General features: G+C 41.8%; 1 protein-coding gene across 2 annotated transcripts; it reads left to right on the top strand.

The window, feature by feature from the left end:
- The first annotated feature begins 1785 nt into the window (after nt 1–1785).
- Nucleotides 1786–22126, top strand: LOC124271905. 2 transcript variants are annotated; one of them, XM_046707082.1, is made up of 2 exons: nt 1786–1867; nt 5710–6702. In XM_046707082.1, the coding sequence occupies exons 1-2, from the start codon at nt 1854–1856 to the stop codon at nt 6341–6343; spliced, it is 648 nt and encodes a 215-aa protein (XP_046563038.1). In that variant the 5' UTR covers nt 1786–1853; the 3' UTR covers nt 6344–6702. The 2 variants fall into 2 exon arrangements, with proteins under 2 accessions (XP_046563038.1, XP_046563039.1); XM_046707083.1 differs by lacking the exon at nt 5710–6702 and adding an exon at nt 20776–22126 and having other exon boundaries at nt 1796–1867.
- Nucleotides 22127–23006: the final 880 nt, after the last annotated feature.

Below are 23006 nucleotides of genomic sequence, written 5' to 3'. Positions count from 1 at the left end.
TTCTGCGAAGAATTACTTTATTTGTAGAAAAGCATGCCTGTTTACAGTCGGAAAGGGTACTATTGATCTTGTTAAAAACGATACTAGTTTGATCACAATATATCTGGAGGACTTCCATTTAAAACTTATGTAGGCTTCTGTTAACATGTTGGGTTATGTTAACGGGAGCAAAAGGCGTCATCAGTCGTATAATGACATATTCCAAATTCATCTCACACAGCTATGAACGTTCAGACAGACCGATATGAAAAACCTCTCATAACATTTATAGAGAATACTATACGAGGTCTCATTACATACGAATTATACGAAACTCGTGTCCTTCCTATGGTATCTGACCTACGTGACTGCCATCATTCCGCCCGGGACACAGCACAAGAACGGTTTGGAGCCCGGAGAATGTCCGACCAGACAATCAGGAACCGTCTCCGAAGGGTACGTATGCGTGCCAGACGTCCACAAGTTGCCCCCTCTCTAACACGATTACATCAACGTCCGTGAGTCAGGTGGTGTAAGGCGGTGCAGCCATGGAGCCTTGGAAACTGGAGGCACATATGGTTCAACGATGAATCGCGGTATCCCCTCAAGCGACGTGACGGAAGACAACGTGTCTAAAGACCACGCAATGAACGTTTTGCATCCAACTGCATCAGGCAAGTGGACAGATTTGGTGGAGATGGTGTGATGATGTGGGGAGCCATCTCATACACCAGCAGATTGGAACTGATGCTCGTCCTAGGCAATCTTACGGCCGCGAGATATACCGACCGGATTCTCTGTCCTCACGTGCATGGTCTTGTCGACCGCCAAAGGTAGCTGTACCACCAGGACAACGCCAGACCTCACACAGCACGATCTACAGTGGACTACCTGGACAATAACAAAATCAATGTCCTCCCCTGGCCCCCCAGATCCCCGGATCTGAAACCAATTGATTACATGTGGGATCAGATAGATAAACGTGTACGTCAACATCGTAATCCGCCATTGAGGCTTTAACAGTAACTGTTGTTCAACATGCTGCAGGAGGAATGGAGGATTCCACAACGAAACATCCAACAACTGATTCAATCTGTGTCAAGGGGGTGTCGTGCAGTTCTAGCAGTAAGAGGTGGCCATACAAGGCAGTAACGTCAACGTCACCTCGTAAACAGCAGTAATGACCATGATGACTGTCATTCTTGTGAAATGTGCACGAGTTACCAATGTGTTGCTCTACATAATTTCAATGCTGTGCCGTTTATTTTCGTTGATTTACATAATTGAATAACACCGAATTTTTCAATGATATTTTGCTTTTGCGTTTCCTTTTTTGAAGAGTGTACTTCGGTACCTTCGGTTTTGGCAGAAGCACTTATGAGCATAGTGATTATTATGCATACATCTATTATTGAGATTCATGATATATAATGGTAGTTGTAAAACACCCACCACAAGGTACATTTTGACATACTACATGCCTATGTTGTGATAGGTGTATACAAATATGTTTTTCTCAGATTGTTGTTGCAGCTCGATTATGGGTACCGATGTCCAGTTACCCCAGAATGACACTTAAAATCATCAGAAAAAATGGAACCATGATTTTTCTGAATCTATATGCAATACTGATAAGAATTCTTAGTGGTGCAGAAAATTAACATGCACATCCCACGGGAAGCATTTTTGCTACATAAGCCCCTGCACTACGAGGCAGTGAGCTACCACATCTATGCAGCTTCGCCGACCGATGAGTTCTCTCGCTCATGTAAACATTTTGGCAGACTGCCAGTTTTGACGTCAGAGCAATTCTGGGTATATCGATTGCAAGCCCTGAAATACATCTCCTCTCCGTTCAACCTGATTAGGCAGTTATGGACGCTAACAGGTATGTATGCATGTGTGTGTGTGTGTATGTGTGTGTGTTGGGGGGTGGGTGGGGGTTTACAGCCATAGACGGTTGAATCAATCGTTCTTGCAAAATGCATAACACTGGCTCATATCAATGTGTGAGTGTGTGTGTGAGAGAGAGAGACAGAGACAGAGACAGAGAGAGAGAGAGAGAGAGACAGAGAGACAGAGAGAGAGCGAGCAAATGATCGTCTGGTTACTGGTTGTCTGATCGAGACTCTTACTTATAGACGGTGCTCATTTACTTGCAATCAAGCCAACAAACCTACCTTCCTTTGTAAACTGATGACGTGTGTGTGTGTGTGTGTGTGTGTGTGTGTGTGTGTGTGTGTGTGTGTGTGTGTGTGTGTGTGTGTGCGTGTGCGTGTGCGTGCGTGCGTGCGTGCGTGCGTGCGTGCGTGCGTGCGTGCGTGCGTTGTTTTTATTGTTAGACAAGCTTCTGTTATGTTTAAACTAATGGGTCAGTATGGCGCCCCATGGTCTACATCTAGGGTTACCCGTGAAGATCCGGGGGAGAATAGGTCTTCAGCAACCCATGTGCTTGCCATAAAAGGCGACTATTCTTGTCGTAAGAGGAGACTAACGGGATCGGGTGGTAAGTTTCGCTGACTTGGTTGACACATGTCATCGGTTCCCAATTGCGCAGATCGATGCGCATGCTGTTGATCACTGGATTGTCTGGTCCAGACTCGATTATTTACAGACCGCCGCCATATAGCTGGGATATTGCGGAGTGCGGCGTAAAACTAAGCTCACTCACTCACTCACAATTAGGCTGCTGACATCGATGGCGCGCTTAAGAAAAAAAATGAGGAAGTTCTGTGGACAGGATTTAGTGAGAACACATTCATTGTATAATTCACCCGATTTAGCATAATTTCTGAAGCTTTATCTTTGAGGTTTTGAATGACCTGTGCAGTTTTTAGTAAGACCTATAGACAGACTGATCTGGAAAGGGATACAAGTTAGCTGCAATCAAACAATCAAACAAACAAACCTTCGTCTGTAAATTGATATGGACGCTGAGATGGATGTATGTATGTATGTACTAGTGTGTGTGTGTATGTGTGTGTGCGCGCATGCATGTATTAATGTGTGGGGGGTAGGGGCATGGGGTTATTGGTTTGGGTGTGGCTGGGGGAGAGAGGTAGGTAGGCAGTGTTTAATTGAAGTGAGACAGGGAGCTACCACACCTATGCAGTGTACATACTTTGGCAAAGTGCCAGAATTTACCCCTGGGTACATTCTTCTTCGATCGATAGGTTATCTCTCTCATGTGACATGTAACATTTTGGTAGACTGCCATTTGTGACGTTAATCACTTCTGGGTATATGCATTCATGAGGTGGATCAAGCCCTGCAATAAATCTCCACTGCGTTCAATCTGATTCGGCGGATATGGATGCTAGGAGGTGTGTGTTGGTTTGGGTGTGGATGTGTGGCTGGGGGCGGCTGGGGGTAGATAGGTAGGTAGGTAGGTAGGTTATTCTGAAATTCTGTCCAGGCAGGGTATCCCAGGTTATAGTGGTCACACTATATGCTGGTCTTCTAACTGCTTGTAATGGGATATTAGAGGCAAGAATTAACTCCTAATATACATAAGAAAAAAATAAGAAAATTCAAAGGCTGTGATTCTGGAAATGATACTCTTAGTATCCCTTTCCAGATCACTCTGGCTATAGATCTAAACAGCACCACTGCCAGATTCTACAAAATTACAGTTGGATCATTCTTGCACAATGCATAACACTGCCTCATTGTCACAATGCGAGATAAAACAAAGGTGGTGTTGAAATAAATATAATTTATTTCAAAACAAAATGAAATGGAAAATCAAGAAAAGTTAAAATATTCAGCTTGCACACCCCTTTCTCACCTCAAATACATTCATCCAAACATCTCAGTCATATATCACTCAAATACACCTTCAGTACATCACTCAAATACACACTCAGTACTCCATTACACCAGCGGTACCCAATACACTCATACTCCTATACACAATACACAAATCAAATATAGGCATACAAATGAAACATTTACAAAAATGTAATATTCCAGTCCATATCTATTTGACGATCGGCTCCTATACAGGAGGTTGCACAGATTAATGGTATGTACAGTTCACGTCCTCACGAACACGGTCACACCCTGTCTGACGATACCCTGAGGCTACCCTGCCCTCCATACTTGTCACTGGACAACGTCCGGTCACAACACTGGTGAGAGGCACTGGTGAGAGGCATCGCTTAGCTGGTCAGCATACTTGGAGTTGACCCGCCACACTCAACCGGCAATACCTTGAGGCTACCCTGCCCTCCATACTTGGCACTGGACAACGTCCGGTCACAACACTGGTGAGAGGCACTGGTGAGAGGCATCGCTTAGCTGGTCAGCATACTTGGAGTTGACCCGCCACACTCAACTAGCCAGCACACAGGCCGTCAAGCCAATACGGCCCCGACACTACACAAAGACAAAGTACTTGTTACACACAATTGTTTACGTCTTGAGCGTCACATACTCAATGTACACTAATCATTCAATTCACAATTCGAATGATTATACACACTTACTACTCGAGTGTAATATACTCAATACACAATCATTCAACACAATACAGAGTATTAAATACTCAGAATGATAATACACAGAGCAATGTCAGCATAATTACACTTAGAATAACATACACGTGTTATTCAACACAGACAAGTGATTATGCCTATACATACTCACTACAGTGACCAACAATTGCCATGTTTACATTTCGCCTGAGTGATGTTTAAATATCAACCTATGACCGACACTGTGCTATTCAATTCAACATTATGGACATAAAAATACAATCTAACAATTTCCATAATTAAATGCAAAATTTACTCACGCCATGATAATTTTCCTGGCTCAGCTTTCACACCGTCGCTCCGCTCTATCATATCACGACTGCACCCGTCACATCAAACCGTCCACTTTTATGACTAAGTCGCGGAAACTGCCTGCTTTTCACGTGCAATCTCACTTCGCACACAGCCCAACTGCACGTACACTCACTCAACCGACACATACAGTTCAACCACACTATAAGAAACATCCAACGTATATACAGCTCAACCACATGTGATCTTGACACTCATATCAATGCATGTGTATGTGTGTGTGCATGCGTTCGTGTGCGTGTGCGTGTGTGCGTGTGCGAGCATGTGTACAAGGGCCAATGATTGTCTGGTCACTGACAATCTGGTCGAGACTCGATTACTTACATACGGTGCTCATATGGCAAGAAACAAACAAACCTACCTGTGTAAATGTGTCTGTTAAGAAATATTCATGTATTTTCATTCGAGTATTCGTATTTTGTATCATGTGTTCTGTAGTTGTTCACGCCTATTTACACGGTATAATTTCGCCATTTCATTTTTATCATAAATGTCAACCACAATCGGACTGAGTATTGACATGCACCATGATGTGAAGGACATATGTGTTACCTAACCCAAAGGTTGACCTATGAAATGTGTCTTTCATTGCGTATTTACATCACATTTTGTGTTGAACAAACGTAACAAGAGTTACTATTTTAACTTACAATACCTACGAAATATGTCACAGCTATTGTTTCAATCGACCGTTTTTAAACAGAAAACATTTATGTTTTTCCCCGCCCCAAGTGTTCAAACACTCATTCAACACGGACCCTCATGTTTCGATTTTCATTTCAAAAGCCTTATTATTGCATGTTGATACAACATTATTACTTTTTTGTGTGCAATGTACACATAATTGCTTTTGATCTGTTCAGAATGATCGTTTATTTTACAGTGATGATTCTTACAACAGTCCAGCTAAAGATGAAAACACTGCTATAGAGAGAAGTTTGATGAACCTCAGAGATATTGAGGTGAGATGTATGAAGGCAGCTCGTATGTGTTACGCCTCATCGAGTAAATATGAGCATAATGGCTTCTATATCAGATGTGTTGGAGCAGTAGCATTTGGTGTGACATCATCGCTTTCTGGTCCTGTAATTGAGCATTTTGTTAAGCCCTACACCCAGTCACACATTTTAGATTCCGAGTTCTTACTATATTTGATTGGAACTGGACTTGCCATCGTCATCTTCTTTGGTGTGGTACGCGCAGTAGAGAAGGCTATCGGAACATGGTACGACGAGAAGGCTCCAAAGTTCAACGAAGCTGCGGCCAAGTGGCAAGAACTAGAATTGCGGATCAAAGCTTTCCTTGCTGCTGCTGTCAAAGACACAATTACAGTTCAAGACTGCAAACTATTCACAGAAGAGTGCGCAAAGAAACGCAAGGAAATTTGTCTTATTGCTTGTCCAGACCAATCCGTCTACACAAAGTACCAATCTGACAATAAGGTCCTTATCGAACGTATGGAAAACCTCCGAGAAATGCATAAGAAGAGGAGACAAAAACATCTGTTCTCTTGTTAGTGCATGTATGCTCCTTATCGGCAGTTGGCACCAGTCATCGCTTAGGGCGTGTTGTACATGTGAAACAACATTATGCTATGTCATATTATTCTCTTGTTAAACATTGTTGTTTTCTACCTGCAGTAAAGCATTCACGACATACTAGTATATGCCTCACCTGCTGTTTTGCCTTTGACGCTATGTATTTTGTTAGCAGGATTGTATTTGTTCCCCAGAATTCCCCAAAATATATTTTCCCATCATGTCGGATGGTTTCATAAGTCCTTTCTTATTCTCCATACTGAAAGGCCGCAGGCCCATAGTGCATATACTGCAATGTGTAAGCAGAAAGGATTAGTAATTACGTTCTCACTGATATGGCATGGAAATATACACTGATATGGTACGACCTGATGTTATTGTTTTACTGGCTGATTTCATCAGTAAACACACATATTTACATTTAGATCAACAAAGAATGGTTTTATATCTTTCAAGTTTCTATATTTAGTAAATACATGTACTAATTAAAAGGGATATTCATCATGCACAATATCTTACAAAGGTTTGTCTTACTGATACTAATAACATTTTGACAGTTTGTACCATTTTGCATGAATACCTGTTAAAAGGTGAGGATCCTCCGTTTTGTATCCCTTGTGATGAAAGAATCACAGTTAAGCATGTCTTACTTGACTGTATTGATTTTGCCATCACAAGGGATAAATATATTAATGTCAAAACAGTGAAGGATCTTTTTAGTGTTAATTATCATTTAATCATTGAATTTTTAATAGAAATAATTTAGAATTGCTAGATAAATTTTGATGAATAGTTTGTAAATAGATATATATTTTATTATTGGTAGTTTAGCTGAGTAACTTAGATTGTTAGTGGCTGTACCCTCAAAGGGGGGTTACAGTACTGTAAAATTATTGTCCTCCTGAGAGGGAACGTAAGTCCCAAAACTTTCAAAGTAAACTGTAAATTTACCACATTTTAATCGTAGTATTTTTGTTCTTTTAACTTCCGGCTAAATTTCCCTACAATCGCCAGCGGCTGAAGGGATGGTGTAAATCCAGCTAGGGTCCATGCAGGTAGCAAAGGTACTGTAAGTCCCCATGGTCCCTAGTATGGTGGAGTACCTTCATTTGTTGGTGATCTATAGCCTATTTTCATATTGTGTTGTCCTCTATAGTTAAAATGTTTTAGATTTAATTACTAGTTTTACATTTATATCTGTGATATTCTAGTATTTTTTTACTTGCCTTCGTTGACAGGATTTAATACTCTATCTTAAATTATTGTTAATATATACGTTGTTTTAGTCACGATATTGCTGAAATATTACCAAAGTTACTTTAAATTTTAACTCACTCACTCACTCATTGTACCATTTTTGGGATTGTTTGAAAACAGTACCTCCCTACTACCTGTATCGTTGTATTACTAGTATGTTGTTTCTGTGGTAGTTGTTCAATGTAATTGGCACTGTACTATTAAACATTTTCAACAATTTATTTGCTTCAGTAATGTTGATGGTGTCTTTCATTCTCCCATCAGTACAGCGAGATCTCAGTCCAAGTCTGACAATCTTCAAATATCTTTAAAATGTTTGTCTTAGTGATATTAATCACATTTCTTGACTGTTTGTACCATTTTTTTTAACAGTGCCCACTTCACCTGAATCGTTGCATTACTAGTATGTTGTTCCTGTGGTAGCTTTCAGTGCATCTGGTACTGTACCAAAATTATTTGCTTCCCAAGAGGAAGTTTGAGCAGTACAGTTCAAATCAACTGGAGTCTGGCAATCTTTAAATATCTTTACAATGTATTATACAAGTACAAAATCCTTTCCACAAACGTGACGCCGAAGACCCGGGTTCGCTTCCTTATATGGGTATAATGTGTAAAGCCCATTTCTGGTGTCCCCCGCCCTGATATTGCTGGAATACTGCTGAACGCAGCATAAAACTTAACTCACTCACTCACACTTTCCACAAACCTAGTCCCCATTACGGTTTCAACTATCTCATGGCCATGTGTTTAGGAATCACTATCAAATACTCATGATACAATGTGTTAATGGAAAGGTGGGCCTTTTCTGCTCAGCTGGTGGAACTTTTCATAAATCCGTGGAACTTCACGTCAGTTGGTCACCTGAACGGGAACACGAAGTATAAGTCAGGAAAGTAAATTGCCTCGAACATGAGTTTTGTCAATGATGCATCGAATTTGGAATGGTATATAGTACTTATAAACTGATTAAAGAACAATTGAGCAAGGGTCGTACGCTGCTGTCTGACAAAACCTGAAAATGCTTGAAACGTTCTGAAATGTAGACACCAAATGGTTTCCCTGCAGGTATATTCTTCAACATGTGATGAAAGTTGGTACTTTGAAGTCATCCGTCTTCGAACCCGGGTCTTCGGCGTGAGGAGCCAACGCTTTAACCACTTGGCTACCCCACCGCCACTTCTGGGTATGAAGGACATCCTTTGTTTACATAGGTTGTACGGCTTCACGTGCTGTCATCGAAGCCGACGGAGAGCAAACGATGCAGCCAGTTTGATATCTAAATATGTATTGTCATAAACCTTACTGTCGCAGTTGTGAGTGAGTGAGTGAGTTAAGATATAAAGTCACATCGGCAATATTTCAGCCATATCGTGACTAAAACTAGTTCTAAATTCATAATACATACATATAATATATACAACCCTGTGAACGAAGGACAGTAAGTCGCAGTTGTGGAAGAATATATATGTAACAATGTAAAACACTGTGAAGAGCGCGCCGAAAAGCTTGTGTAAGGCCAGTCTCTTCTTATTATGAATATGCGCGTTTGTTTACAAACAAGAGAAAAGTCCGGTCACGCGATATACAAATTAGCCTGTGGCAGTGATGTTATGTTAGTCATCACTGCGCCGGAGTGTGCTAACTGAGAATCATCGGTTATCCAATCAAATCGTTAGAATATCAGGTCAAGTCGACACAGGTCAATGCGATACGACACTCGTGCGACGTACGAGATCAGTATGCAACTACCCATACGTTGACCACATGGGTAATAAAGTGACCTACCACACCTCTATGTACATGTAATGGATCACACCGTACGTTAACACAAACGAGCTACTATTGATTGTGTAGTTGGCGCGAACGATACAATTGCATCTCGCTCAACACGTTGGCAGACTGTCAACTTTGAAGTAGATCACGCCCTGCAACAGATCAGATCTCTCAAACTGTTTCGGCAGAAATGGACGCTCACGTGTGTGTGTGTGTGTGTGTGTCTGTGTGTGTCTGTGTGTGTGTCTGTCTGTCTGTCTGTCTGTCTGTCTGTCTGTCTGTCTGTCTGTCTGTCTGTCTGTCTGTCTGTCTGTCTGTCTGTCTGTCTGTCTGTCTGTCTGTCTGTCTGTCTGTCTGTCTGTCTGTCTGTCTGTCTGTCTGTCTGTCTGTCTGTCTGTCTGTCTGTCTGTCTGTCTGTCTGTCTGTCTGTCTGTCTGTCTGTCTGTCTGTCTGTCTGTCTGTCTGTCTGTCTGTCTGTCTGTCTGTCTGTCTGTCTGTCTGTCTGTCTGTCTGTCTGTCTGTCTCTCTCTCTCTCTCTCTCTCTCTCTCTCTCTCTCTCTCTCTCTCTCTCTCTCTCTCTCTCTCTCTCTCTCTCTCTCTCTCTCTCTCTCTCTCTCTCTCTCTCTCTCTCTCTCTTTTCATTATATATTTGTAATATGCTCTGGAATTATATATAGGTAAAGTTTATGTATGTAGAAGCACTCATGTTAGATTTACAATAGAAAATATAACTGGTAAAGGTTAAGGGTCGAATTTTCCGATTCGCGCCGACAGACGTGTACAGAAATGCTTCAAATGTAATTAAAATATAATGTGTCATGACCAAATGATATAGGGCTATAATCCATGACCATTCAGCTTAAAAAGACAAGTCGTTTTCATAAACATTTACTACTTGGAAATATCAAATCTTACAAAGTTTGGGACTCATTCTCTACCGGGATCGACTGTCTATCGAGAAAATGGTAGTTGATGACGACCAAATTCCGGTTGAGGATGTGCAGGGCTTCCCCACTGTGAACACGTCGGCAGGCTGCCAGTTTTGAAGTAGATCACGCCCTGCAACAGATCTCTCAAACTGTTTCGCAGATATGGATGCTAACAGTAAAAGGTATGTATGAGTGTGTGATGGAGTTATTATTTAAAGTCACATCGGCAATATTGCAGTCATATCGTGACGAGAACATATTTGATTTTGAAGTGGAATATATGTATATTATAAAAACCTGTCGACTAAGGACAGTAAAACAACTAGAGTATCACAATCAGAATTAAAACTAGCGTGGAAGGTTTAAAACTAATAGCACCATTGGGACAATACAATCTAAAAACAGGCTACAGATCGCCAACAACAGAAGGTAGATGGGGACTTACAGTGCCTTTGCTACCTGCATGGACCCTAATTGGATTTACACCATCCCTTCAGCCGTTGGCGATTATAAGAATGTTAGCCAAAATTAAAATCACAAGAATACTACGTTTAAAAATCCTTGTAAGTTTAAGTTTTGGGACTTACGTACCCTCTCAGGGGGACAATAATTTAACGATACTTCAACCCCCCCTTGAGGGTACAACCACTAACAATCTAAGTTACTAATCAAAACTACCAATCATTAAAACACATCTATTTACAAAACAAATTTATCAAAATTCATTAATTAAATCAATTTCTTTTAAAAAAGCAAGAATTAAATGAAGATGAACAGTATTAAAAAGATCCTTAACAGTTTTAACATTCAAATATTTATCCCTTATTATGGAGAATTCAAACCAGTGTATGAGTGTGTGTGTGTGTGTGTGTGTGCGCGCGCGCGCGTGTGTGTGTGTGTGTGTGTGTGCGCGCGTGCGCGCAATCAAATGATTGTCTGGTAACTGGATTTGTCTGGTGGAGCCGCTCTTACTTGTGTCTGGTCACTGGATTTATCTGGTGAAGACTCTATTACTTGTGTCTGGTCACTGGATTGTCTGGTGGCGGCTCTATTACTTGTGTCTGATCACTGGATTGTCTGGTGGCGGCTCTATTACTTGTGTCTGATCACTGGATTGTCTGGTGGCGGCTCTATTACTTGTGTCTGATCACTGGATTGTCTGGTGGAGACTCTATTACTTGTGTCTGGTCACTGGATTGTCTGGTGGCGGCTCTATTACTTGTGTCTGATCACTGGATTGTCTGGTGGAGGCTCTATTACTTGTGTTTGGTCACTGGATTGTCTTGTGGAGACTCTATTACCTATGTCTGATCACTGGATTGTCTAGTGAAGACCCTATTACTTATGTTCTAATTCGCTTCGCTCAAACGAACATAAAATATTTACCAAGTACAACATACTCGTAATACAGGATGCTGTCTACCGCGCCTCGAGAGCTTGCAGGTTTATTTCTGAAATTTACATAGCAAGAGCTCATCGACACGGATCACAGATATAGATATGCGATAAACGCGCGAGTCCATACACTGCCCAACCGGATATCCTTCCATAGTCCACACTAACACAAAGCCGGATCTCCACGTAGTCATGCATCCTTGAGTCTTGTATACATCCGAGACGACTCTCAGCCCTGAGCTGAACTGCCTCTGAAACAAGGTGCATAAGAGCCATCAATACAATTGCAAACTTCATCAATAAGTAACTCTGAAGTTGACTTAACTGAGATGGAAATATAATCCCTTGCTTTACTAAATATTCGGGAACATAACCAATCGTTACTTTAAACATTTGCAAGTAACTACAGAAAAACAAACCATTTTAGACACACACAAGAATTGCCAGCCTAACCATAAAGCATACTTTACTTAGAATATTGACCGTTCCACTCCATAAGATTCGTCTCTATTGAGTTGTTGGCTGTGTCCCTGTCACCAATCCCCGGATGCGTACAATTCTTTCTTTTGACTTCTGCTGATCCTCAATCAAGTAACTTTGTATATCACCATAAAATCACATCCGTGGCCTACATGTGTACAGCACGGCCCGGTAGCCTGCATTTGCAACATGACCCAGTGGCCTACATTCATAACACACAGGCAAGTGGCTTAACTAAAAGGCAAACAATATCTTCAACCCACTTTGTAACCTTCTATCACGTGACTAAACAAGCACAACTTCTCGTGCAACACATGCCTCCACGGTAGTCGGTCTAGACTACCGTATTTACCCTAGATAAATTTATTTATGTTCTAATTCGCTTCGCTCAAACGAACATAAAATATTTACCAAGTACAACATACTCGTAATACAGGGTGCTGTCTACCGCTCCTCGATATAAAAGAACGGGCCTGTTGATGCACACCAACTTTACTTCCAACAACTGCCGTAAAAACATCCTTCAAATTCCCAAATTTGCAGACACTAAGAGTAATGAATTAACATCGTCTTTCACGTAACCATCTTTTGCCCGTCTCTGAAGACCAGCGGTCATGTCTTTTGAACCGGCGTTAGCCGCAGCACTGGCTCCCCCTGAGCGAAAACTGTGCAAACCAATTTTAGTGGCATCTTCACCAATGAACGTAATTTTATCTAGGAATATTTCTCTAGCTCTAGTATAGGACAGCGGAGAGTTCCCTTTCAACTTGGATTTGGATTTACTTTTACAATAACACATCTGTCTAAATATGTAATCTTCGGAAGAATCGACTATATCTGCTGCCTCAAGATACCTCTTTAACATAGTAACTGGACACGTAGGAGAACTAGTGACAGAGATCAAAACACTTCTCCCATCTCTGTAAACGTCAGTTTTACTTTTAGCGAGAAATATACTTATATAGCCTTTTTCTAAAGTAATATCATTTCTTTTTATGTTCACTACTTCGGAAAATCTAAAAAATCCTGCGTATGAGAGCAAAGACATTGATAAAAAACCTTAAATCTAGCAAAGTAGCATTGTTCCCGCCAAACATATTTACCAGCATTAACAACATATCTGGGGTGACTGGATCTTTCTTAACCACAGGTTTAACACGGGTTCTCATTGCTGATTCTTTAACATTAATAACCAGGTTATCTGCATAAGGATCTGGGAAACCTGCGATCCTATGAGCCCATGAAATACCGTAAATTGCTTCTATTATGCTACAATTATTTTTAGCGCATTGAATCAGAGAGACTAAACACAGCGAAACGTGAAATGGTGATGCTGGGAAAAAACTAATATCTTCAAAACTGGAGGCCCATTTTCTGCAGTTCTTATAGGCTCTCTTATACTTGCTTGTAGTAGTTGGCGCCCTTGATTTCAACACTACATCGGGAAACTTGTCAGCTAGAATCTGTAATCTCTCATCCTGAAGAGTTTTTCTCTCACTCCACACTCCAGCGGTAAACAGCTCTGAACATGTCCAGGGACATAAGCACCATTCTATATCCTTATGGCTAATGCTTAACATTGGAAATTGTCAAAAACAGATTTTCTGCTGCCTCCCTGAAAGGAAGTACTACCGCTTAACTGAATAAAATCCTTTACAAAGGGGCGAACTGTACCATTATCAAACAAAATTGACCAATACGATGCCGATGGCCAGTAGGGAATGACCAGTGCTGCTGGAGCCCTATTGTTCAGAGCATACTTGATAGCTTTTGTCACTAAAGATACAGGGGGAACTACCCAGTTGTTATCTCTAGACCAATCGTGAGTGAACGTACCAACCGCCTCCGAACCTGGAGTCAAAAATCTGGAGTTAAGCCTATTCAGCTTAGTATTGATATGACTGGCAAACCTGTCTACGGAGTGAGGACCCCACCTGTTGTTTAACAGCTGAAAAACACGATCCGATATGGTCCAATCATCATAATCTTGGAATTTACTCAAACTGTCCGCTTTATCATTCTCTGACCTAGGGATCCAACAGAACTGAAGATTTATGTTGTTTGACCTTACACATCTGAACAATTCCATGTACAGTGAAAAGTGTGGGTGGTATCCTGAATGAATGCTGCACAACCAATCGAACTAGCGTCTGAAAACACGCTTACGAGGGGAGAGAACTCTTGCTGGAGACTTCTGCTATTAAAATTCAGAACATTATCTCTCCAAAAGACTAGCTCTGACTAAAAACCAGGATTATCATCAGAGGTAACAACTTTATCCCTTTGAGTGTAACCTTGTATCTGCAAATACATTTGCCTGGTTAATAACCTACATACGTCTCCAAATACTGGCATAAGGGAAATGACTTTACCGGATAGTCTGGCAACGTCTCTTGGTGTAAACTTGGGTAGCAGGGACATAAACTTCGAAAACTTAAAGCCAAGCCATTCTAGCTGTCTTGAAGGTGCCCACACTGATTTCTGATCGTTACAGACAAAACCTGCCTTAGCTAACGTAGATCTAACGAAAGATGAATGCTTGCTGCATAAAGCTAGAGCCTGAGCGAGGCCGAACCCATCATCCAGATACACGACGATATCAACGGAATTCTGTCTCCAATACTTCACGAGTGGTCTGAGACACTTGGTGAAAATATATGGTGCAGAAGTCAAACCGAAAGGGAGAACAGTAAAACAATAATACTTGATATAACCGTTATTATCTGTCCACGAAAAACCTAAAAACTTGTGCTGATCTTTGTGAATATCAATGTGATGATAACCTGACTTTAAATCAAACTTGTATCCGCCAATATGGACAAGATTCAAAGCTACATTATGACCTTCAAGAACAATCTTTTCCTTCCAATCGTAACGATTTACTAACCTCAGGTCTAAAATTAACCTTTTCTTGCCTAATTTTTGAACGGACACTGACAATGGACTTATAATCTGAGGTTTTTGTATAACTTGCACTATACAATTATTTGCAAAGAGTTGTTGAATTGCGTCAGTCACAAACTCGCCATGTTTAAATGCAGAGCAGTTGTTAAAACTACACGAAGGAGGAGGGGTTTCGACAAATGGAATAACATAACCGTGTTCTATGACTTGCAAAATGTAATCAGAAGCAGAAATTTGTCTCCAGAAAGCAACATGATTGTTAAGATTCCCTTTTACTATAACATGAGAACTAGACTCAAACTCGAAATTATCAGACAGATGCATGGCACTAGCCTCAAGTTCGATACCTTCTAACCCTGCGGGTGAAGTAGAAAGTGAATTGCTGGAAGTCACGGTTTCCGACGAACTCCCCGCCTTAGTTTTCTCCAAGACTTTGTCTCTCACTGTATTTCTTGCGTCCTGTTGGGGAGCTACCCTCCCTGGAGTTCTGCTGGGCTGACCGGCGCAAAGCTGCTGCTGCAGGACACTTGGCTCGCCTCGCCGCAGAACAAACATAGCCTGGAGACGGGGTGATGACGCCCGGAGTACTGACGAAAGGGCTGATTGGGAGGCTGAGATGTTGGTTGCAAAGTTGGTTGAGGATAAGGACTGGAGTCAACGGATCCTTGAGGTCCTCTGCCTCGGGGCCTGACGAACTCACGACGTTGTCTCTTACGAAGTGCCTTGGTCTCTGCCCTTTCAAACCGTCTCTCCTCCTCCGAGTTAGAAGCAATTTCGTCACCTTCCAACTCCGATATCAATCCCCATCCCGACGGAGATCTGTCCGCTAGTCTGATGAACTTATTCCTCTTCTTAATAGAACATTGGATAGTGTCTATAAGCTCTAAACATTCTGGAAAATCTCTCCTATTACAGTGTCTTTTAGCCGAATCTAGTCTGTCAGAAATATCAGAATTAAACTTGAATTGAATCTCGTTGAATCCCTTTGTGTTTAAAGTTTGGCGTATCAATTTTCCTCACCTTTTTTGAAAAGACTGAGAGACCTTTCCTCGGACTCGTCGACAATGTCTCTCTTCAATAATTTCAGCTTGTTGTCCATGTAGTCCTTAAACAGCTGGAAGGACTCAAAAGGTTCGGAACTGGACTCCTGTCTCGACTCCTGAGAAACGTCCGGAGTAGAAGTTGTAGAATCTTGTTGATCCATGACGGACATAAGGGCAGAAATCAAGGCAAAGCAACTCGCCTGAGTAACGCGTAGACCTCAGTGACGAAACAATATCTTGAACCCACTTTGTAACCTTCTATCACGTGACTAAACAACACAACTTCTCGTGCAACACATGCCTCCACGGTAGTCGGTCTAGACTACCGTATTTACTAGATTAATTTTTATTGTTTCTGGTTACTGGATTGTCTGGTGGAGGCTCTATTACTTGTGTCTGGTTACTGGATTGTCTGGTGAAGACTATTACTTGTGTCTGGTTACTGGATTGTCTGCTGGAGGCTCTATTACTTGTGTCTGATCACTGGATTGTCTGGTGCAGACTATTACTTGTGTTTGGTTACAGGATTGTCTGGTGGAGACTCTATTACTTGTGTCTGGTTACTGGATTGTCTGGTGGAGACTCTATTACTTGTGTCTGATCACTGGATTGTCTGGTCGAGACTCTATTACTTCTGTCTGGTTACTGGATTGTCTGGTGGAGGCTCTATTACTTGTGTCTGCTCTCTGGATTTCTCTGGTGGAGGCTCTATTACTTGTGTCTGGTCACTGCATTGTCTGATGGAGGCTCTTTTACTTGTGTCTGGTCACTGGATTTGTCTGCTGGAGGCTCTATTACTTGTGTTTGGTAACTGGATTGTCTGGTGGAGTCTCTATTACCTGTGTCTGGTCACTGGATTGTCTGGTGGAGGCTCTATTACTTGTGTCTGATCACTGGATTGTCTGGTGGAGACTCTATTACTTGTGTCTGGTTACTGGATTGTCTGGTAAAAACTATTACTTGTGTCTGGTCACTGGATTGTCAGGTGGAGGCTCTATTACTTGTGTCTGGTAACTGGATTGTCTGGTGGAGACTCTATTACTTGTGTCTGGTTACTTGATTGTCTGGTGGAGGCTCTATTACTTGTGTCTGATCACCGGATTGTCTGGTGAAGACTCTATTACTTGTGTCCAGTTACTGGATTGTCTGGTGGAGACTCTATTACTTGTGTCTGGTTACTGGATTGTCTGGTGGAGACTGTTACTTGTGTCTGGTCACTGGATTGTCTGGTGAAGACTCTATTACTTGTGTCTGGTTACTGCATTGTCTGGTGGAGACTCTATTACTTGTGTCTGATCACTGGATTGTCTGGTGGAGGCTCTATTACTTGTGTCCAGTTACAGGATTGTTTGGTGGAGACTCTATTACTTGTGTCTGGTAACTGGATTGTCTGATGGAGACTCTATTACTTGTGTCTGATCACTGGATTTGTCTGGTGGAGGCTCTATTACTTGTGTCTGATCACTGGATTCGTCTGGTGGAGGCTCTATTACTTGTGTCTGATCACTGGATTGTCTGGTGGAGGCTCTATTACTTGTGTCTGGTAACTGGATTGTCTGATGGAGACTCTATTACTTGTGTCTGATCACTGGATTGTCTGGTGGAGGCTCTATTACTTGTGTCTCATCACTGGATTGTCTGGTGGAGACTCTATTACTTGTGTCTGGTTACTGGATTGTCTGGTGGAGGCTCTATTACTTGTGTCTGATCACTGGATTGTCTGGTGGAGGCTCTATTACTTGTGTCTGATCACTCGATTGTCTGGTGAAGACTACTACATGTGTCTGGTCACTGGATTGTCTGGTGAAGACTCTATTACTTGTGTCCATTTACTGGATTGTCTGGTGGAGGCTCTATTACTGGTGTCCAGTTACAGGATTGTCTGGTGGAGACTCTATTACTTGTGTCTGGTTACTGGATTGTCTAGTGGAGACTCTATTACTTGTGTCTGGTCACTGGATTGTCTGGTGGAGACTCTATTACTTGTGTCTGGTCACTGGATTGTCTGGTGGAGACTCTATTACTTGTGTCCAGTCACTGGATTGTCTGGTGGAGACTCTATTACTTGTGTCTGGTCACTGGATTGTCTGGTGGAGACTCTATTACTTGTATATCGTCACTGGATTGTCTGGTGGAGACTCTATTACTTGTGTCTGGTCACTGGATTGCCTGGTGGAGATTCTATTACTTGTGTCTGATCACTGTATTGTCTGGTGGAGACTCTATTACTTCTGTCCAGTTACTGGATTGTTTGGTGGAGGCTCTATTACTTGTGTCTGGTCACTGGATTGTCTGGTGGAGGCTCTATTACTTGTGTCTGGTCACTGGATTGTCTGGTGGAGGCTCTATTACTTGTGTCTGGTCACTGGATTGTCTGGTGGAGGCTCTAGTACTTGTGTCTGGTCACTGTATTGTCTGGTGGAGGCTCTATTACTTGTTTCTGGTCACTGTATTGTCTGGTGGAGGCTCTATCACTTGTGTCTGGGCACTGGATTGTCTAGTGGAGGCTCTATCACTTGTGTCTGGGCACTGGATTGTCTGGTGGAGACTCTATTACTTGTGTCTGGTCACTGTATTGTCTGGTGGAGGCTCTATTATCTGTGTCTGGTAACTGGATTGTCAGGTGGAGGCTGTATTACTTGTGTTTGGTCACTGGAATGTCTGGTGGAGGCTCTTTTACTTGTGTCTGGTCACTGTATTGTCTGGTGGAGGCTCTATTACTTGTGTCTGGTCAGTGTATTGTCTGGTGGAGGCTCTATTACTTGTGTCTGGGCACTGGATTGTCTGGTGAAGGCTCTATTACTTGTGTTTGGTCACTGTATTGTCTAGTGGAGGCTCTATCACTTGTGTCTGGGCACTGGATTGTCTGGTGGAGACTCTATTACTTGTGTCTGGTCACTGTATTGTCTGGTGGAGGCTCTATTATCTGTGTCTGGTAACTGGATTGTCTGGTGGAGGGTCTATTACCTGTGTCTGATCACTGGATTGTCTGGTGTAGACTCTGTTACTTGTGTTTGGTCACTGGATTGTCTGGTGGAGACTCTATTACTTGTGTCTGATCCCTGGATTGTCTGGTGGAGGCTCTATTACTTGTTTCTAGTCACTGTTTTGTCTGGTGGAGTCTCTATCACTTGTGTCTGGGCACTGGATTGTCTAGTGGAGGCTCTATCACTTGTGTCTGGGCACTGGATTGTCTGGTGGAGGCTCTATTACTTGTGTCTGGGCACTTGATTGTCTAGTGGAGACTCTATTACTTGTGTCTGGTCACTGTATTGTCTGGTGGAGGCTCTATTACTTGTGTCTGGTCACTGGATTGTCTGGTGGAGGCTCTATTACTTGTGTCTGGTCACTGGATTGTCTGGTGGAGGCTTATTACTTGTGTCTGGTCACTGGATTGTCTAGTGGAGGCTCTTTTACTTGTGTCTGGTCACTGTATTGTCTGGTGGAGGCTCTATTACTTGTGTCTGGTCTGTGTATTGTCTGGTGGAGGCTCTATTACTTGTGTCTGGTCACTGTATTGTCTGGTGGAGGCTCTATTACTTGTGTCTGGTAACTGTATTGTCTGGTGGAGGCTCTATTACTTGTGTCTGGTCACTGTATTGTCTGGTGGAGGCTCTATTACTTGTGTCTGGTCACTGTATTGTCTGGTGGAGGCTCTATCACTTGTGTCTGGGCACTGGATTGTCTACTGGAGGCTCTATCACTTGTGTCTGGGCACTGGATTGTCTGGTGGAGACTCTATTACTTGTGTCTGGTCACTGTATTGTCTGGTGGAGGCTCTATTACTTGTGTCTGGTCACTGTATTGTCCGGTGGAGGCTCTATTACTTGTGTCTGGTCACTGGAGTGTCTAGTGGAGGCTCTATCATTTGTGTCTGGGCACTGGATTGTCTGGTGGAGGCTCTATTACTTGTGTTTGGTCACTGGATTGTCTAGTGGAGGCTCTATCACTTGTGTCTGGGCACTGGATTGTCTGGTGGAGACTCTATCACTTGGGTCTGGGCACTGGATTGTCTGGTGGAAACTATTACTTACAGACGGTACTCATAGAAACAACAGAGCAATCAAACAAACAAACCTACCTTCCTCTTTAAATGTTTGTGAGCTGATGTGTTTAGCAGTATCCATTTATTTTCATTCTAGTATTATTATGATGTTTCATGTGTTCTGTAGTTGTATGAAATATTACCTGCCGGTATAATTTCACCATTTCATCATTTCATTAATGTCAAACACAATCGGACTGAGTACTTACCATGTGAAAGACATGTTTGTTAACTAACCCAAAGGATGATCAACGAAATGAATCTTTCATGGCGTATTTCCATCCCATTTTGTGTTGAACAAACGTAACAACGGTTACTATAGTAACTAACAATACCTACGAAACATGTCACATTTATACAGTTCTTATTTTATAAAGAAATCTTTTATAATCCACCCACACCCCAACACCCCGACGCCCAACCTTCCCCGTTTAACATTGGCACAACACTCACAGAACCTTGGACCTCATATTTATTTCATTTCAAAAGCCTTATTGCTGCACGTTGATGCAACAATATTACTGTAATTTGTGTCCAATGTACACGATTCTTATTACCTATTCAGAATAATCGCTTATTTTACAGTGATGATTCTTACAACAGTCCAGCTGAAGATGAGGACACTGCTATAGAGAGAAGTTTGATGAACCTCAGAGATATTGAGGTGAGATGTAGGAGAGCAGCTCATAGCTACATCGCAACGAGTAAATACGAGAACAATGGTTTCTTTTTTAGATGTGCTGGAGCAGCAGTGTCTGGTGGGACATCTTTGCTTGCTGTTTTTGCAGGTAATGAAGTAATGGGGCCTGTTGTTGAGACATATGTCAAGGTCCACATTCGACAGTCCATGTGTTTCATTGGAATTGTAATTGGCATCGTCACCTTCCTTGGTATGCTAAAAGGAATAGACAGTGTTATCGGAGCATGGTTCTACGAGAAGGCTCCGAAGTACAACCAAGCTGCGGCCGAGTGGCAAGAAATGGAGCTGCGGATCAAAGCTTTCCTTGCTGCTGCTGTCAAAGGCACAATTACAGTTCAAGACTGCAAACTATTCACAGAAGAGTGCGCAGAGAAACGCAAGAAAATATGTCTTATTGCTCTTCCGGATCAAAAGCCCCTCACACGGTATCAAACTGATTATGAGCTCCTTATCAAACGCATGTAAAACCTCCGGGAATTTCATAACAAAAGGAGACAAAATCGTCTGTTCTCTTGTTAGTGCCTGCACACTCCTCATTTCGAATCATTAATTAAGGCACTTGGCACCAATCATCACTTTGGGTGTGTTGTACATGTGAAACAACATTATGCTATGTCATATTATTCTCTTGTTAAACATTGTTGTTTTCTACCTGCAGTAAAGCATTCACGACATACTGGTATATGCCTCACCTGCTGTTTTGCCTTTGACGCTATGTATTTTGTAATGGAGTGTATTAACTTTGTTCCTCAGAATTCCCCAAAATATATATTTTTTCCATCATGTCGGGTGGTTTCATAAGTTCTTTTCTTATTCTCCATACTGAAAGGCCGCAGGCCATAGTGCATATACTACAAGGTGTAATCAGATAGGATGAGCAATTACGTTCTTACTGATATGACATGACATATTACAAGTTACCTCCTGATTTTATTGATTTATTGGCTGATTCCCTCAGTAAACACACATGTTAACATCTAGATGAACAAAGAACCGTTTTACATTTTTCAAGTCATTATATTTAGTAAAAACTAATTTAAAATGATATCCATCATGTACATACTCTTACAAAGCTTTGTCTTAGTGATATTAAAAACACTTTTGACAGTTTGTACCAATTTTGGATTGTTTGAAAACATAACCTACCTACTACCTGTATCACTGCATTGATGGTACGTTGTTTCAATGTATTTAGCGCTGTTCTTTTTCATCATTTTCAATAAATAATTTGCTTCAGTAATGTTGATGGTATCTTTCATTCTCCCATCAGTACAGCGAGATCTCAGTTCAAGTCAGATGTAGTTTGGCAATTTTCAAATATCTTTACAAATTGTTTTAAATTGAAAGCACAAAATCCTTTCCACAAAAGTCACGCCGAAGACCCGTGTTCGATTCCCCACAAGGGTACAATGTGTCAAGCCCATTTCTGGTGTCCCCCGCCCTGATATTCCTGGAATATTGCTGAAAGTAGCATAAAACCAAACTCACTCACTCACACTTTCCATAAACCGAGTCCCCATTATGGTTTCAACTATCTTATAGCCATGTGTTTATGAATTATTACGAAATAGTCATGATACATGGTGTTCGTGAAAAGGTGGACCTCTTCTGCTCCGCTGTCGGAACCCTTTATAAATCCATGGAACTTCACATCAATTGTTCACCTGAAATGGAATGGGAACACGAAGTATAAGTCAGAAAAGCAAATTGCCTCGAACAACAGTTTTGTCAGTGATGCATCGAATTTGGAATTGTATACAACACTTATAACATGATTAAAAACATGTGGTCGTAAGGCGTTGTCTCAACGTTTGTAGACAAAACTGGTTCGAAAAGTGCTTAAAATGTTCTGAAATGTAGGTGAGCTGAGGTGAAATTGGGTCGTGCTTGAGAATATTTCGCTCATATGACGACGTGCATGCGTGTGTATGTGTATGGGCGGCTGCTTGTACTAGTCCAGACTGAAGCTGGTTTTATAGTGCTAGCCCTCAGATACCATGCCGCAGTGAAGCATGAATACCCCACTCAGACACATTATACTGACTCCGAACCGACCAGTCCTTGTTGTACCCATTAATGCCGAACGCAAGGCAGGGACCAACAAGTACCATATTTT

This window comes from Haliotis rubra, unplaced genomic scaffold, assembly GCF_003918875.1.
Source record: "Haliotis rubra isolate DU_JTF1 unplaced genomic scaffold, ASM391887v1 Scf164, whole genome shotgun sequence".
Lineage (NCBI taxonomy): Eukaryota > Metazoa > Mollusca > Gastropoda > Lepetellida > Haliotidae > Haliotis > Haliotis rubra.
Note: the sequence above shows the minus strand (reverse complement) of the source record. Positions and strands in the feature narration are given on the sequence as shown.